The sequence below is a fragment of the Rhinolophus ferrumequinum genome, chromosome 12 (assembly GCF_004115265.2).
Source record: "Rhinolophus ferrumequinum isolate MPI-CBG mRhiFer1 chromosome 12, mRhiFer1_v1.p, whole genome shotgun sequence".
Lineage (NCBI taxonomy): Eukaryota > Metazoa > Chordata > Mammalia > Chiroptera > Rhinolophidae > Rhinolophus > Rhinolophus ferrumequinum.
The window spans coordinates 81241898-81254023 of record NC_046295.1 but is presented as its reverse complement, the minus strand read 5'-3'; the positions used below and the strand labels follow the sequence as shown (position 1 = coordinate 81254023).

The 12126-nt window shown below is 48.3% G+C and overlaps 2 protein-coding genes across 6 annotated transcripts in view; one reads left to right on the top strand and one right to left on the bottom strand.

The window, feature by feature from the left end:
- Positions 1–809, top strand: part of BRD3 (bromodomain containing 3) — a 32071-nt gene extending 31262 nt beyond the window's left edge. The window contains exon 12 of the mRNA XM_033122219.1: positions 63–809. Within this exon, the coding sequence (XP_032978110.1) occupies positions 63–178 (116 nt within the window). The 3' untranslated portion in view covers positions 179–809. The remainder of the gene's footprint in view (positions 1–62) is intronic.
- BRD3OS (BRD3 opposite strand) lies at positions 763–7498 on the bottom strand. Of its 5 annotated transcripts, none has more exons than XR_004424591.1 (4): positions 7403–7498; positions 7036–7079; positions 5764–6757; positions 763–893 (listed from the first exon to the last, which is right to left on the bottom strand). XR_004424591.1 is itself a non-coding variant. In XM_033122223.1 (4 exons), exon 4 carries the CDS (start codon positions 6320–6322, stop codon positions 5894–5896), a length of 429 nt encoding a protein of 142 aa, XP_032978114.1. In that variant the 5' UTR covers positions 6323–6385; positions 6501–6757; positions 7036–7079; positions 7403–7498; the 3' UTR covers positions 5274–5893. The 5 variants fall into 5 exon arrangements, 4 of the variants coding, with proteins under 4 accessions (XP_032978114.1, XP_032978111.1, XP_032978113.1 ...); XM_033122223.1 differs by lacking the exon at positions 763–893 and having other exon boundaries at positions 5274–6385; positions 6501–6757; XM_033122220.1 differs by lacking the exon at positions 763–893 and having other exon boundaries at positions 5274–6757.
- Positions 7499–12126: the final 4628 nt, after the last annotated feature.

Genomic DNA, 12126 nt, shown 5'->3' with positions numbered 1-12126 from the left:
GAGCGGATGCAGGCGCCGGGGTACGTGGGGCTGAGCGCCTCTCACCTGCCCGTCTCCCGCAGACAAAGCAGGCGCGGCGCCCTCGGGAGGGCCTTCCCGGCTCAGCAGCAGCAGCTCGTCGGAGTCCGGGAGCACCAGCTCCAGTGGATCCAGCTCCGATAGCAGCGACTCGGAATAGCCTCGCACTTGCCCGGACAGAAGCCCCGGTGGCCGTCGCACACGTTGACCTCTGCAGTGGCCCCTCCCATGGTTAATATACTACTTCTGTTCCACTACGTGCAGACTTCTCTTTCATCCAGTGTTACGGTGTCTTCCTGTTTTTGCTTTACTAGGTCACAGGCCTTTTTTGTGTGTACACTAGACTTTATGAGGAGGTGTGAGTCCACATAAAGTCTTTTCTTCATAACCGAATTCAGTCGCTTGGAGATGACAACTTCAGATGCTAACCTGGTAACCGTAGAAAAACACGTAAGACGTGCTCCAAAGGTTCCTGCAAAACCCCTTGCGTGTGCCCGACCTGGTCTGTAGCTCCAGAAGGAACGTTTTCAAAGGAAATGTCTCTAAGATGGTACTGTATTTGGAAGCTGTTGGCTTTGCAAACAGGTGTCGTCTTTGTCACTTGGGCCCTGAGTTCTTACCCTCGTGTCCGAGGGCCAGCCTGTTTCAGCAGGGACTGAGGACGGACGCGCTTGCTGTGAGAACCGGCGCTGGGCTAAGCGAGCGCGGTCATCGGAGCTCCAGGCAGAGCTTTTGCGGGTTGGGGGCAGGCGAGGGTGGGCGTGCGTGGAAGGGGGATGTCGAGTTTTTCTGGTCTTTGTGACGTCAGGAGCCCTGGGAGGGAACGCAGTGGCTGCGTGTGCCGCGTGCAGGTTTCCATACACTGAAACTTTTACCTCAAGTTAAAAAAAAAAAAAAAAAAAAAAAAATTTAAAAAAATCAAAAGGAGACTTTTTTTGTAAGGTTCACCAATTTTCTACGAAATCCAGCCCAATGTGTGTCCCCAACTCGTTAGCGCTGCCACACACTCCGGAATCATTTTCCCAAGTTCATGTATATATGAATACTTTATTTATTAACATCATTGGTCATTTTTTTAAAAAAAAAAAAGGAAAAGAAAAACAAAACTGCAAAAGACATGCATTAAAAAAAAATAGAGATGCAGGCCTTTTAAGTGGTTTGGAGGAGAGCCCAGGTCCTGCGGAGACGGTGGACCTGCCCCTCCAGGTGCTAGCTCCCATCACCGTCACCGTCACCGGCGCTCGGTCATGTCTGTGTGCGCCTGCCCTTCTCCTGGGTTTCTTGGGGTTTTTGTTTTTGTTCTTTTGTGTGTGTGTATGAAGTTTGGAGACTTACAGGTATAGACAATTTCCAGCTGCAGCACATCCTAATTTTTTATTTTGGTTGTTTAGTTCTTTTGTATTCTCTTCTGGTCTCTTTAGGACTGTTTTAAAAGAAATCAATTTAGGGAACCCCAGTTATATAATACAAGCTTTGTAATCTGAGAGGAAAAAATGTATAGTAAATCTAAGTCTTGATTTTTAACTTTCTATTGTAAAAAAAAAATAATAATATACAGAATTTAACAGAAAGTTATGTTTTGGTTCTGTTTTTTCCAGAGGCCCCCATATGGCCTTTGAGTGCAGGGATGTCCCCACACTGCCTGCCTAGGTTCTGAGCATTGTGGCCTCGGCCCAGAATGCTAGGGTCGGTCCCCCCAGTCCCCAGATGGGGCGCCCCCTCACCTCCCAGCCCCCAGGGGACGGGCTGCAGGCTTGCTGCCCTTTGCAGTCTTCCAGCTGGCAGCAGCGGCCTGACGGGGCTCTTCCCGGCCTGTCTCCTCTCTCTGGGGGTGGAAGAGCCTCTGGCCTCAGGAGGGTTCCCTCCCTGAAGACTCCCCGGGGCTCCCTGCTCCAGCATTTTCCATTTAGCACAGAAGTGACTGATGCATTGTCCCAGACATCCTTGTGACAACTTGATGGAACTGGGTGCTGGAGGCGGAGCGTGAGGGACGGGCCTCTGTCTGGTGGGGGTTCTCTCTGCCACACCCCTGGATGGATAGAGCGGCTAGTCAGTCAGCAGGGCCCTCACAGGTGGCGAGTTTTAAAAATCGGAAAATCAATTCAGATTCCACCAACCCTTATGGCTGTGGACGATGCCAGTGACGGATATAGACCTCTGAGGAGGGCGGGGAGGTGGAGTACCATTTTTCTTACTTCCGGTGATTCTGACACTTGCTGAGTTTTGAGCCAGTTTGTTAAACTTTTAATTAAATTTTGTTTATAATAAAAATATAAATGGATTTTAAACTTGCCATTTTTTAAAGTTACCCTTGTTTTTCAAAGGTGTTTTTTAACTAAGTCTTTAGTGGAATATTTAAACGATGACTTTAAAGAATCAGGACACGACATGTCAACATGTCTTAAAGCAAAGCTCGTTGGCGAGACGCAACAAAGTGCACACCTGGGTAGTGGGCAGACCCGGCAGGGGGTGTCTGGAGGCGCGTGGGGCTCCCGCGAAGTGCCTCCAACTGTGGAGAGAGCAAAGCGTCACCTGTGAGCCGATGAGCGAGGCTGACATCTGGCCCTAGCGTTTAGTGGCCCACTGGTTCTGTGCGGGACGTGGCTTCTCGAACCACGTATGCTCCTTACTCCAGAGCCCCCGGTTTCGGGAGCTCAGGGCTGTCGTCATTCTGAGCAGTGCGGTTCATTGGTGCTGTAGCTTCTGAGGCTTTCTGTCCACACTTCCACATTGGTTTCTCTGCAGTTTGGGGGACACCTCCACCCCTCAGCTCACCTGTGGGTGTCTGTTATTCCCATTTCTCTGTACTGGGAAGACTGCAGTCGAACAAGGAGAGGGGCTCCAGCACCAGGAACTGTAGGGTAGCTTTTCACATGCTTTTTCCAAGAGGAAAGGAGCGGCGTGTTACTAGGTTGGCCATGCGTAGGAAATGGCTTTGGAAACACTCTCCGTGACCGTGACCGTGACCGTGCAGGCCGGGGGGCAGGCTCGGGGAGTGAAACGATTCCAGAGAGCCGTGTTCATGCTGGGCAGTGTCATCTTGCTTACAAACTGTAAGATACGTTTTCTTTTTGTTTGTTTTTGTTCTTTTGCAACATTCACATCTTTTATAGTCGTTTGGGGAAAACAGCACCCACGGTAAAGGATTTGTTACGTCAGTGTAGTGCTGCTCCTTGATACTGGCATAACACTTCCAGGAAGTTTTTCTTTTTTATATTTAAAATGTTACTTTTCTGTATGATGTGCATGCAAGTTTACCGTAACTTTTCTTAAACTTTTTAGTGCCGTTTCTAGTATATTCCTGTAAATGTCAGTTACTGAAAATGAGTCCAATGTAAGTAGTTTTAGCTTGTTTATTGCAATGCTGGCCTCAACACAACAGAATAAAAATGGTAGAAAGTACTCTTTGATGTTTCTGGTAATCATGGACCCTTCTCCTGGGGCATTTATTTTGTTTTCATAATAAAAGGCAAAAAAAAAAAAAACAAACAAAAAACAAGCGGGGCCTGTGTGTGCCTTTTCCTGTGCTTTCGGCGTGCGTCCCTCCTCATCTCCTGCGTGGAGATGCTGGGGAGCCGATGGGCCCTTCGGGTTCCCGCTCTCCCCTCGCTGGTGCAGACGAGCTGGGGAGCTCCTCACTCTTCACGTTCTGTAGCTCTTGGACGGAAAACCCAAACCATCGGAAAGAAGATTTTAAAAGCTGCCTAAGTAGCTCTAGTCCTCAGCCCGGGCAGGGAGACACCGGGATTTAGGGAGCATCCTTTTTTGCCTAAGAGTTAAAATCCCCCTTCCCATTTCATCGGTTCTCCAGAACACCTGCCCTCTTCATACAAGTGCAGGTTCTACCAGCTGCCAGTCCTCTCTGTTCCTCGTCTCCAGGCAAACCCCTCCTGGGCCCCAGTCTGCACTCCGGTGCTTTCCGAGACTTCAGGCGTCACACACCTGGCCAGCTGGCCCAATGGACATTTCCCTGAAAGCACGTCAAACGGGCTTTTGCTCTGACGTGTCCGCTGCTCAGTGCAGAATCCGGCACTGAGAGGCTTCAGTGAATGAATGAGGCGTCACAAAAACCGAAGGTTCTGACACTTTAAAACAGTCGCGGCTGTTGGAGCCAGGCCTTGACATCCTGGGAAAAGGTTCACGTTGGCCCAAGTCCTGGCGTGACGACATCCCCCCCGCAGCTGCCACTGGGCACCCTCCGTGTGTCTGCGCAGCACATGTCACCTTTGTCCAGACTTAGCCCCCCTCATCCGGACCCACCTCCCCGAGGACGGGGACTGGGCTGTGTCCCAGGCTTCCCTCAGGCCGATGGTGTCCCTGAACTCAGCGCAGCCTAGTGCCAGCTGTCCTCCGTGACGCAGGGCTCAGCCACGTGCTGCTGCCAGGCCTGCCCGACCACGACCCATTCTCAGGTTAGTCGGAAGTGCGGTGAGCGTGCGGCACAGGCATTCCAGATGCCTCTGAAGCTTGCTTCCCAAGCAGGAAGCACAGCCAAGATGCTGACAAACCTAACTGCCAGGTAACTGCAGTGTCAGGGCCCCCGGGCAGGCAAGCCCTTACCCCAGAGGCCTCACCCTGCCAACGGGACGGGCTTCTGTGCTCAACTCCAGGGCCGCATGCTGGCCGAGGACGCCTCAGCAAGGACCAGGCTTCTGGCGAGCCGTGAACGTGTGGGGGATGCGGTCCGGCCCCACAGTGCCACTTCGAGGATGCCGTGGGCTGGCTCGCACAGCTGCACAAAGGCACAGGACGTGCCGTGCACCTGGTGACAGCGAGGGCTCCTCTGCCCGCCTGTGGCCACCCAGGACTGCTCGTCAATCGGAGCACGATGGAAATGCCCAGTCTTGATTCACAGCTGAGCCAGAAAAACACTCGGAACAAGGTGCGCGGTGCTGCCCTCGGGAGGGCACCTTGATTTGCCTTCTGCATTTCTGGGTTGGGGTTTTTTTCAGCAAAAACTGAAAGCCGAGTTAAGATATTATGAACAAACATAGTAAGAGGGAGGAAGGAGAATCCTAAGGGATATTTATTATTTTAGAAAAGCACAATCAGCTGTGACAAAGATACGCCCACATTTGCATAGCCACACAGACTAATTATGGCCCACGGCAAATCCTGTGACAAAGACTCCAGAACCTCCCACACGCTGGGCCCCGGCCTGGGCCGTGGTAATGACTGACGAGCATCAGACAGCTGCAAAGGGTGGGGAGCGGACGGGCTGCAAGGCTCTGTCAGTCGAGAACCTGCCTTTTGAAACCCCTGTAAGCAACTGATGTGGAACTTCAAAGTAATTTTTGTTTTCCTTCATGTGTTTTGGATGGACTTGCCTGCAGTCCTCCACTATTTGGAAGTTAATGTGGACGCCACCACAGTGTACACACGGTGGTCATTTTGGTAACTGGACTCAAAATGTAGGTGCCTCAAAATTCCCGTGGACATGCTGTTGATGACCATTTACATTACACCCATCCTGCTCCTATGAATGGATTTTCCACCATACACGCCTGTTTCTTCCCCTTTTTCTAGGTCTGACTTATTCTTCACCAGGCAGTAGTGAATACTGAGAACAACCCACAACACTCGAAAAGGTGGTAACCAGAGTACCCCTCTTGGCTGCTGTATTGGAGGCGTGCCAAGCAGATCGAGTGGTGCCCTGGCCTGGACAGTTAGAATGGAGGCCAGACTCTGGGCCTACAGGTCGCACCGACAGTGACAGAGGCATTTCTGCCAGTCGTGTGTTCTTACCCCACAGCTTGGTCTTCACGATCACTATTCAGTCTCCTGGGAAGGCCTAGGAATCCACAAGGAAAACCCACTGAAGGAAACGGGGCCTGTTCTCACAGCGTGGCGCCTGGCCCCGGTTTTCACACTGGAATCACATAATTGTGCAAAACTTGGACTGGCCCGTGTCCCGGGAGACCTCCAGCTTGTTTCTGTCGCGGACCAAGATGGCCTCGTTCCCGTACTGGGTGTACCACATGCTTCGGCTCCTGCTCAGGTATGTCCCGGGTGGCACAGATTCTAATTTTCGCTGCTGCTGTTGCCAGATGAGCAGGGAGGTGTCCCTGTACCGCAGCCGGGCATGGCCTTCAGACAGGGCTTTCTCTGCCAGCGGCACGCGGCCGCTCATCACTGGCTGGAACTCCTCCACCCCCACCCCCGGGCTCCCGCACCTGAGGCCTCTCTGAGCTGATCCTCCCGCAACGACAGCTGCCAGCTGCTTTGCACCAAATGCTCTGATGAACACACTTTTCAGCTGGTGGGTTTGAGGGTTCTTAATGGTACAGACGAGGAGGCAGGCCATTTACAGGCGCACCCTGTGGAGGGTGGTGTTGGAAGGAAACGAGTCTCAACATTCTGAAGACACCTAAGAACCACACGTGGGACAGCACGCAGGTGAGTGTGGCACCCTGGCCACGGCCTTTACTGGTGACAGTTGTGTGCACTTTACTAGGTGTGGAGTTGACAGACGAGGCACCCACCTCAGGGGGGACTTGTCAGGTGTCTCCTGCGATTCTGACACCATGGCCTGGACTGCTTAACTTGAAAAGACAAACCCAGCCTCCTCACTGAAAGGATGTTGTACAGCTGACAGAAGTTGATGGCACCTCCATGACCATCCTCCCCTGAGGGGCCTTGGGTGGGCCTCGCAGCGCAGCAGGGTGGTCAGAGACTTCTGGGGGTTTGCTCCGTGCTTTCTGTCTGTCTGGTTAGTCTGCAGCTCTTCTCCAAGGTGATGCTACAAAGAAATGAGCACTGTCAGGTGTGGGGTTGCAAAGGACTCCAGTGGAAACGGCAGGTTTTATGGCATAGAATCATTCTTAACTCTGGATCCAAGTGTTACACCAAGCTACCGACACGTTTCACTGTTTCAGTCACTCTGGTGACCCAGACTGTGAGCCAAATGCTAGTTGTTAAAAAAGGCCCAGGTTACCGGGGAAGGCTCCCAGCAAGTCCCCGAACTGGGAGAACGTGTGCCTAGGCCGCCCTGCTGAGGACAGACAGCCTGGTACTCACCCAGCCACCAGAGCCTTCTTTCTGCTCCGGGCATCCACAGGCCCCTGGATCAGAAAGACAAACGACGTCAGGTGAAACCACACCGGGGAGCATCCACCCGCATGCTTCCCCAGCCATGCAAATTCCTGTTTCCGTCTGCGTGGCCCGTGCCCCCATCGCCCAGTCTCTCCCTCACTGCCGGCTGCCGCAGAGACCGCCGTCGCCGGCCCGCGCCCCGGATCGCCCCATGGCGCGTCCCCGTCACCTCCGCAGCACCCTGGGGCACCCCCTCGCTCGAACCGCGCCCCGGATTCCCCATGGCACGTCCCCCTCGCCTTCCCAGCGTTCTGGGTACCCGCCCCCAATCGCCCGCCCACGCCCCTGTCACCCGCGTGGGAGGGTCTTGGTGATGCGCGGGGCACCCCAGCCCCAGGCGGCGCCACTGGGCCGCAGGGCCGCGTCTCCATGGCAGCGCAGCAGGCATGCCGAGCCGAGCACCGAGGTCGGGCAGGCCTGTGCGATGAGCCGGAGCCATCGATCGCGCCGCGGAGCAGGGCGGGAGCGCGCCCGGGACTCGCCCGCGGAGCCTCGTGTGGGGAACGGGGGCTTGGGGGTGGAGGCGGCCGGGGAGCCCTTCGACGGTGTCGCTGTCTTTCCGCCGTGTTGTTGGTCCTGTCATTTTACAGGTAGTACGTTTTGCTGCTGTTTGTGTACTTTCGCCACTGCTGTTGCTAGTAGCATTCTAACTCCCAATAACCCATACCGTTGTTTTTTTAATAATTTCATGTTGTCCCGGGCAAAAATAGGTCTCGAATTCACTCATGTCACCAACCGGGCCAGGTCCCCATCCTGCCCATGAAATTTAGGTCTGTTTCCTTCCACCACCACCCTTCCCCCACCCTTCATCAAGCGCCAATAACACTCATTCCATTCTGTCCTTTTCCTTACTGAAGTTTTATTTTTATGGTTTCCCCCAATGCTAATTAAGAAAATAACGTAATGGACATCCATAGAACTCCGAACCCACATCTGTTGAATTCGTTCTTCACAGGGACACAACATTTACAGAAAATTGAGTATATGCCAGACCATTTCAAAGCAGGGTAAATCGTACATAAATAGGGTCACAGGAAAACTAGTCTACGAAACAACAGTACAAAGATAACTAGAAGAAAACCCATATGTTTGAGAAAGATTTCTAAATTTCTCAAGGGCTAAAGAGGAACTCAATACAAATTTTAAAGTATTTTAAATGAATGATGATAAAAATACAACATATCAAAATTGTGGGAAGCAGTTAAAATCATGTCTGGGGGGAATTTATAGCCTTAAATGCATATATTAGAAGAGTAGGAAGGTTGAGAACTGAAGAGCTAAGCATCCATCTCAAGATGTCAAGGGACATAAAATAGCAAAAGTTAACCCAAATAAGGTAAATGGAATAACGATGAAAGAAGGAATTAGGTAGAAAACATACCAAAAAAGACAAAAAAGCCAGCAGTTGGTTCGTTGAAGAGACTGATAAAAGTGGTAAGCCTCTGAATTAAGAAAACAAAGTACACAAAACTAATACTTAGAATTCAAAAGAAGATCATCTCAGAAGCTGTGTTTAAAAGATAAAATAATACCATGAACACCTTCATGTCAATAAATATGTAAATTTTACTAAGTGGACAAATCCCTAGAAAAATAGTTTATCAATATGGACATAAGAAGAAAGAAAGCGTGAACAGTCCTATTAAAGAAATTAAGTCCTTCATTTAAAACCTTCTGTCAACGCAACACTGGGCCCTGATGGCGACACTAGAGAATCCTACCAAACATTGAAGGAAATAATAGAACCATTCTTACACAAAGATTTCTGGCAATAGTACATGAGGGAAACATTTCCAGCTTGTTTTATGAACTAGCCTGACCTTGTTACCAAACCTCCAAGGGACATTACGAGAAAGGGCCACTGCTGGTTTATCTCATTCATAAACGTATATGTGAAAAGCCTAAACAAAATAATGGATCTATATAGGTGATATATAAAGACACACACACACAATACATCATGACCAAATTGTGATTATTCCAGAAGTACAAGGTTGACTTAGTATTTTAAAAATTGGATAAATGTAATTCACCATACTAACAAGGAAGGGAAAAAAAAGTGTACAGCTATTTCAATATCTGTATTTGATTCAATTTAACTTTCATGGTTAAAGAACGTTTGGCAAACTAGGAGTAAGAATTGAATTTGTTTAATCTGATAGAAGGTATCTAGTAAAAAGCATACAGCACAGTCATATTAATAGTGAAACTCTGAAAGCCTTTGCTTTGAGATTAGGAAAATGACAGGGTTGGGCGGCCGGATGGCTCAGTTGGTGAGAGCGTGAGCTCTTAACGACTCCCGCTTGGGATGGTGGGCTGCGCCCCCTGCAACTAAAGCTTGGAAACGGCAACTGGACTTGGAGTTGAGCTGCACCCTCCACAACTGGGTTGAGGGATGGCAACTTGGAGCTGATGGGCCCTGGAGAAACACACTGTTCCCCAATATTCCCCAATAAAAATTTATTTAAAAAAATTGATAGGGTTACCCACTGTTAGAAATGCCCACCATTTCTATTCAGCACTGAACTGAAAGTTCTAACTAGTATAGTGATGCAACAAAAAGAAATCGGAAAAAAAAAAAAGAAATATATATATATATATGGAGAGAGAGAGAGAGAGAGATTGGAAAAGAAGAAGCAAAACTGGTTAGATGGTTGTGTACAAACCCAGGAGAATCTCAGATAAATTATTAAAATGAATAAGAGATTTGTAAAGTTACTGGATGGGAAATGAATATACAAAATCAGCTGCAGTTCTCCATGCCAGCAAAACACAGAAAATAAAAAAATTTCAAGGTACCTTTTACAATAATATCAAAATATACCAAACACCTAGGAATAATCTAACAAAAAATGTTCAAGACTTCTACGCAAAAAAAAACACACACCAAAATAAACTTTAAACAGAAAAGTCATGGATTGGAAAACAGCATTTAAATATGTAAGTTCTTCCCAACCACACTGGTTTATAGGTTCAGCGCAATCCCCCAAAATATCACAGGTTTGTATGCAACTTGACAAACCAACTCCCAACTATAAAATCTAGGAGGAAAAGTAAAGTGTCAGGAATGGCCAAGATCTTGAAAAAGAAAATCAGTGTGGAGATCTACTGCTCTGAAGTTTCAGACTGGCTACAAAGGGGCAGCGCCAGTATAGACACATAGAATAATAAATAGCTCACAAGGAGATCCACACATTTTTGCACATTGGCTTCATTGCAAAGTTGACATTGCAAAGTAGTGGGGGAAAGGGTGGACTTTTTTCACTAAATGGTCCTAGGAATCCATATAGAAAACACTTAAACCTGAGCTCTGTCTCACACTCTACTCGAAGATAAATTCCGGGAGTATTGTAGATCCAAATATGAATGGAGAAACGAGAGATTTTACAGGATAATAGAAAATATCTTCATGACCTTGGGGTGAAAAGTTTTCTAAAACAGGTCGCAAACGAACAGCCCCGAGCTTAACCTTCAGGTGTTTATCAAAATGCACATCAATTCCCACAGGGGTTTGCGTTCACGGTTCCCATACTGCCACACGTGTACACTGGAATTAGCCAGGTTAGTAAATGGATGGCGGATGCTGGGAACTAGGTATCTCACTATTGGGGTGAGAGTGACCGATAACAGGAGGTGCTAGAAAGATCCGTGTGGTGACAGATTAGAGCTGGAGATAGCAGGATAAGCCCACATTTAGCTTCACATAGATAAAGATGGTTACACATAGAAATGTTGCTAGATATATGTATATGTATATTCACGGGTTGGTATACACGCTTGTATTTCCTTGCTCTGTCAACTGAGAAGACCTAGAAGCAATGGCAGCCCAAGAGCAATGAACAATTTACTGCTCACGTCTTGGTTTCAATATTATCCAATAAAAGGAAGTAGGCTCTTTGGAGAAATGGCTGACACTAGGATTGGGCAAGAAATACACAAGATGAGCCTGGAGCATCTTGTAGTGCTAGAAGTAAGGACGTGCTCCTCAAACAAAAACAAACAAAAAAGTCAGTGTTGAGGGGCTTGTCAGAGGGACACAGGCAGCAACCTGAAAGATCCCCCTGTGGCCAAAGCGGGAACAATGTGAACAACGAAATAAAGTTGTGTTGCGGTATACAACCCAAAGTATAAGATAAATATCCCTGATTCCATATTGATGTAAATGCATAATTTGATAAATGAATGAGGGAGAAGAACCACGTCTCCAGTGTAGAAAGAAGATTCCAAATAATTTATGTAGATACTCTGTCCTCGAGGAGTGGGATATAACCCCCACTCTTTAGGTGACGTCCTCCCAAACAGGACCGTATGGAACAGGGGGTGAGAAGTACCTTTACAGTGGAGGAACCTAGCAACCATTTGATCAAGGTCAACATCAACAGTGATAAGTCATGGTGACAGCACGGACCCTTGACAGGATGTGATAAGAAGGGCACCTCACCTCTGTGGTCTTCCTCCTAAAAGTTCATCTCCCCAGTCTGACTGCAAGGAATGTGTCAGACAAATCCTCATTAAAGGACATTCTACAAGACACCTGACGAGTCTTCAGATCTGCCAAGGTCATCAAAAACAAGGAAAGTCAAACTGTCAAGAGTCTAGAGGAGCCCAAGGAGACCTGACAACTTAGTAATGTGGGTCCTGGGACAGAAAAAGGACGTGAGATAAAAACTAAGCAAATCTGAATAAATTATGGACTTCAGTTAATAAAAATGTGTCAGTATTGGTTCATTCATTATAGCAAACTTACCTCTCTAATGTCAGATGTGAGCAGTAGAGAAGATTGGGTGTGGAGTGTATGGAAACTCTGTACCATCTTTGCTATTTTTCTGTGACTAAAACTGTCCTAAATGAACGTGTCAAAGCTTATTTTAAAGATAAGTGATAAGGGAAGTCAGAGGTGAGAAGAAATCTGCAGTACCTGTAAGTGCTAAGATCCAGTTGGAAGACAGAAATCACACCAATGATTTGACCAGAGAGAAATTAATAGAAAGAATTGTTCACTAGTACACAGTTTTA